This window comes from Centropristis striata, chromosome 12 (genome assembly GCF_030273125.1).
Source record: "Centropristis striata isolate RG_2023a ecotype Rhode Island chromosome 12, C.striata_1.0, whole genome shotgun sequence".
NCBI classification, from domain to species: domain Eukaryota; kingdom Metazoa; phylum Chordata; class Actinopteri; order Perciformes; family Serranidae; genus Centropristis; species Centropristis striata.
The window spans coordinates 38054635-38060634 of record NC_081528.1 but is presented as its reverse complement, the minus strand read 5'-3'; the positions used below and the strand labels follow the sequence as shown (position 1 = coordinate 38060634).

Genomic DNA, 6000 nt, shown 5'->3' with positions numbered 1-6000 from the left:
ACCTCCTCTCCTTAAATATGACAGTTAACATCCTTGTCTAAACATGTCTTGTATTATAAAAACATAAATATAATTTACCTATACAGCGAAATTATACATACATACACTACTGGTCAAAAGTAATACAACACACCAACTTTTCCAGAATTTAATTGAAAATGATGCAGTTTAATGTCTCAGTGTACTCTGAAATTAATGCACATTTGCAACATTTAAAATTCTTTATTGAGCATGATAGTGTTTTGAAAGTAAAAAAAAGATTCAAAATCACATTTTATGTTGGACTAAAGGACTAAAAAAGACACAAAATGACCAAAAAAGACACAAAATGACCAAAAAAAGACACAAAATGACTAAAAAGACACAAAATGACCTAAAAAAAGACACAAAATGACCAAAAAAAGACACAAAATGACCAAAAAAGACACAAAATGACTTACAAAGACATGAAAAGAATTCAAAAATGGACAAAATAGCCCAAGACTCCATAGAGTTAAGTTGTTAACCCATTTCTTGTTCCCTGAAAAAGGCCTACTTGTATAATTCTGAAATGTACATTATTTTTCAGTTTTGGTTAAGCTTACCTTTTTTTATTTACCTCTGGCAGTTCACCACTTACCTTTGTACCCTTTCAAGCTGTTCATTTGACTTGAACTGCTTGAATTTCAATAAAAAACTGGAAAAATTGGGGTGTTCTAAAACTTTTGACCGGTAGTGTGTATACATACACGCGCCCACATTTGGATACATACCCAAACACACACACACATACATATGAAAGGAAAAGAACAACAACACAAAATGACAACCAGTGTAAAAAGATCAAAATAAATAAACAACAGTATCGTCATAACACTTGGTGCTCCCCAACATCTCCTCATCATGTTCCTCTGGAAAATAGTGTCTTTGTACCTGGTTTTAAACTGTTTCATGTTTGGGATTGTTGCTTCAGCTCCATCGTGAGCTTGTTGTTATATTATATGTGATAAACTGCATATTATTGGGCCTTGATATGAACTAGTTAGTGATAAAAACAAACAAACTCTAAATTAATTCCTTTGTTTTTACATTGTGAATTAAAAAGCCCCCCTTCTTTGACACCTAAACTTTCAATAGATTGTTATTCTCAATAATTATTAATTCATTGGTGTAATCAAACCCCTAAATCATCCTTCAACATGGTTTCTAGCCCTCATATTACTCCAGTAAATATCTCCTAACCCTCCACCTCGAGAGTTTCAGGGCGTTTTTTGGCTCCTGCAGCATTTTACTCACTGTGGCCTCGTTTTTCCCCTCAATACATAAAAGTCATGCACCTCTATGGAAATAGCACAGTTATGGCTATAAGTAGGGAGAATTCCAACATTTTTTGTCAGTATGAGACCATTTTAAACATAACTTCTTCAATAATTTATGGAGTCAAATAGAATTTATACATTTTTTCCAAGTGGCCACAAATGTAACCAGTTTCCTTTTCTACAACCTCTACTTCCAACCTCTCTTGTCCTCTCCCCTCTGGTCTGTGTAAACAGCCTGCGGTTCAATGTTTCACTGATTTTTTTGGTCATATGATTGTTTGTCTCAGCTGAGTCATTTGTGGCTTTACAGTTACACTTAAAAGTACAGAATTTAATTGATTTCATTTTTTTTACAAGATCCGATCAGTGCAAATTGTTTATTTTGGCCACATTTTAAATGAGACATGTAGAATTAAGTTTTTTTTTTTTAATGAAATATCACTATTCAGTCTGATTTGTTCAAGGACCATTCAAAATTGGAAACATTTCCAATGATTTTTCTGCTCTTACAGTGTCCGGCCATGATAAATGGTTTAATATAATGTTTTTTTGTTTTTTTTGTTTTTTTTTTGTCTCTGCATAATGTACTTTATTACCCGTGTCTTTTTTATCTACTGCTGATTTTAATGAGTTTTTCTCTTTCTTGTTTCTGGTTTCTGTAGCACTTTGAGATTTCTGTATGAAAAGTGCTTTACAAATAAAATTTATTATTATTATTATTATTATTATTATTATTATTATTATTATTATTATTATTATTAATATTGGTGTTTGTTAGTTTTTTAAAGGGAACATGGCAGCAGGTTGTGTGGTTCAGAGAGTTGAAACAATCAGGAGCAGCATAGAAACACAGCCAGAGAACGGTGAATTCAGAGGTGCACAGTTACTGAAATTAGGGTTAAACAGCAGGCGGGATCTACAAACATTCACTGGGTTTTAGGTCCCACCTTAGCTTGAGGGTTGAAATCCTGATCCAAGTAGTTCTTGTATCATAATTCACAAAGAGTGCCTTTAACATCAACCACAGGAATAACAGAACAGTTTACATCAAACAAGCAAAGTGGACTCATCAGCTGTAGTCGTGTTCGACCCCAGGCAGCGTTTCAGAAAAGATTAGAGAGGACGGAGCTGCAGATGTAGAGCAGCAGAGCTCAACTTAAAGAGCTTCCTCTGCTTTTCCTCCCCTCCACCCTGCACTGCAAAAAAAGAAAAGTTGGGTGAATTCAAAATTTCAAGGCAACAAACTTCAATAAAATTTGAAAGTTGGACAATTAAACCAAATATTTTAAGTTTTGTTTTTGAGTTTGCTCAACTCTGAATTCAGATTTTTGAACTTATAATTTTACATTGTAATAACTTTTAATCCTTACTTCTGCTAACTTCTGCAATGTGCTGAATTGGCACGATTGTAACGCCGCGATGAAATGTCAGCTAATGTTGCGACCACAATTTTGAGTTAGCATTGATACGCTAATGGCTACTCTTGTAGCTGTAACAAGCAGCGCCGCTAGCATCAGTTAGCCGCTAGCATCAGTTAGCCGCTAACGTCAGTTAGCCGCTAGCATCAGTTATTATTATTATTATTATTATTAGTTTATTTAAAAGGGGACAGTGCAAAGCCAGAGTTAGCCAGAAGGCTAGTAGTCCCCTGGCCATGATGTAAAAAAGCAGAGAATTACGAAAAACAAACAAACAAAAAAAACAAAAAATAAACAAAATATAAAAAATAAAAAATATGTACAATATACAAAATACATATAAAAACACTTACGATTAAGAAAAAATACAACATCACATACAACATCACAACATAACATTTTATCATAACATCAAAACAACACAACAACACAACAGTTAGCCGCTAGCGTCAGTTAGCCGCTAGCGTCAGTTAGCCGCTAGCTTTCGCTAATGACCGAATTTCCCAACAAAGAAATAAGAGTTATCAGAACTATTGTCCCTTGTTGTGAACCCCAACTTAAAGATATAAGTAACAACAACTCACCAACTTGTTTTTGAGCAGACAACTGGCTTCCTTTGTTGTGCTAACTTACATTATTGCCCTAAATGTCAATAATTTATATTTACAAGTTTTACCAACTTAAATCACTGTTTTAGGCCAAAAAATACAAGTTGGCTTTTTTTGCAGTGTGGGTCCTGTCTCCCCTCCACCCCTGGGTCCCGTCATGGGCCCATACGAGCCCCAAAGAACCACCAAGGTTCCTGGGAAAAACACCAACAGTATTTTGTGGGTGTTTTGGAGTGGGACACACACACACACACACACACACACACACACACACACACACAGTCCCAGTCCCAGTAACTGATCCAGAACCCTTTAAGCCTGTGGTGGTTTCTCTGGGTGATAAACAAGCAGCTGATGGAGAGAAAAACTCGACTGAGTGAATGACACAATCCCAGCTCACATGTTTCTCTGACACATGACATTTTAAAGGCCTTCCTCTGTTGTAACCGCCACTTACAGACTTTTTTTTTTTTTTTTAAAGCCTTAATTTTCTCTTTCCCCCTGATTTCTGGTGCAGAACCTGCAGCTGCTTGGGGCCACAGCGATAGAGGACAAGCTCCAGGACAAGGTGCCAGAGACCATCGAGACTCTGATGAAGGCGGACATCAAGATCTGGATCCTGACGGGGGACAAACAGGAAACAGCCATTAACATTGGTACGTTTCATTAAGTCATTAAGATATCGAGACTTTTAGTCTCAAGAAACATTTCCCATCATACAACTCATTCATAAAATCATTAGACCCCTCCTGTCTCCTTCATTCACACTTACTTAAACCCAGCTGGCTTTGAATGAATGAATAAATGAATCGCCTGTTTATTTTTTAACAGTTTTAAAAAAAACTCTCTTAAGCTTTAGATGGTGTTTTAAATAGTTTAGAGTGAAAGTTGAAAGGCGAAAGGTCTCTCAGCGGCTCCGCTGTCCCCCGGCTCGTAGCCAGATCACCGGTAGCGGGACTATTAGCGCCGCTATCGGCGCTAATAGCCCCGCTACCGGTGATCTGGCTCCGAGCCGGGGGACAGCGGAGCCCCCAGAGGCCCCCAGCAGCTTGTTTATTGCCCATAAAATCAGTGGATGTGTGGCTGAATGACATGAGGGGGAATAAAGCGTGAAAATAAATAATCTTGCAGAAAGCGAGAACTGGAGAAGCAAAGCAGCAGCAACACTCTCTCACAGACACACACACAACAAACATCCATCTCTGTTGCTCTACTACGTCATCTGGTATAACTGATCTGATTGGCTAAGAGCTACCTACAGACGCTTTGATAGACATTCTAAGCGTCCAATAAACGGCTCCGGAGGATCGTAAACCACACCTCCTCTACGGAGAAATGAACGGCTGGTTCCCAGACTAATCTCATTTGTGATTAGTCTGGTGTTAGCCAGGCTAACAAAATCTGGCCATATCTTACACATTTTGCCTTTAACCCTTTATCAGGCAAAGAACTATATTTGGTAACTTCAGGTAATATTTCGAGAAAAAAGTTGCAAATTAGCTAGATTAAAGTGGCAAATCTACAACAAAAAAAGTTGCAGATTTAAGAGATTAAAAGTCTCCAATCCGTGCGAAAAAAGTAACGGATTTACGAGAAAAAAGTCAGATTCACCACTTTAATCTCTTAAATCTGCATTTTTTTCTCGTAGATTTGCCACTTTAATCTCGTAAACTTTTTTCTCAAAATACTATTTTCGTATGGGTTTTTTTTACACATTCTAGCAGTATGTAATATCCTTCAATATTCTCTAGGGTTGAAAATGAGTGCCCTATTAAGGGTTAAAGTGGTGAATCTGGGAGAAAAAAGTTGCTTTTTTCCCACTTTTTTCTCGTAAATCTGCGACTTTTTTCGCACAGATTCGCCACTTTAAATCTCTTAAATGTGCGACTGTTTTTCTTGTAGATTTGCCACTTTAATCTAGTAAATTTGCAATAAATTTGCAATAATAATAATAAATAATAAATCTTGCCAACATTTTGCCTTTAACCCTTTATCGGGCAAAGAACTATATTTGGTAACTTCAGGTAATATTTCGAGAAAAAAGTTGCAAATTTACTACATTAAAGTGGCAAATCTACAAGAAAAAAAGTCGCAGATTTAAGAGATTAAAAGTCTCAAATCTGTGTGAAAAAAATTGCGGATTTACGAGAAAAAGGTGGGGAAAAAAGCAGACTTTTCTCGTAGATTTGCCACTTTAATCTCGTAAACTTTTTTCTCAAAATATTATTTTCGTATGTTTTTTTTAATATCCTCCAACATTCTCTAGTTCTTCTTTTCCCACTTTTTTCTCGTAAATCTGCAGCTTTTTTCGCACAGATTTGCCACTTTAATCTAGTAAATTTGCAACTTTTTTTCCTCTAAATATTACCTGAAGTTACCAAATATAGTTCTTTGCCTGATAAAGGGTTAAAGCCCGTGTGCATCCACATACTTGTTATTATTTATGCACCCTGCTTGTACATTCAGTCCCTGTTAGAGCTGCTGTGTGTGGTGATAAATGGCAGCCAGCCTCCTACAGGTACTCCAGTCAGACCTCGGCTCATTCTTCACCCAGCAAGACAAACTACTGACAAGCTAAATGCTTCACTGTCACACATATCTAGCCAAAGCATCTGTTGCAAAATGCCAGATGATGTATGAGCATGCTGCACTGACATGAAATAAAAAACATGCATA

At 36.7% G+C, this 6000-nt stretch overlaps 1 protein-coding gene across 2 annotated transcripts in view; it reads left to right on the top strand.

Moving 5' to 3' along the window:
* The window catches only part of atp8a1 (ATPase phospholipid transporting 8A1), a 223204-nt gene that overhangs the window by 130544 nt on the left and 86660 nt on the right, over nt 1–6000 (top strand). For both annotated transcript variants that reach the window (XM_059345862.1, XM_059345863.1), the window contains one exon: nt 3842–3980. In XM_059345862.1, the coding sequence (XP_059201845.1) occupies nt 3842–3980 (139 nt within the window). The remainder of the gene's footprint in view (nt 1–3841; nt 3981–6000) is intronic.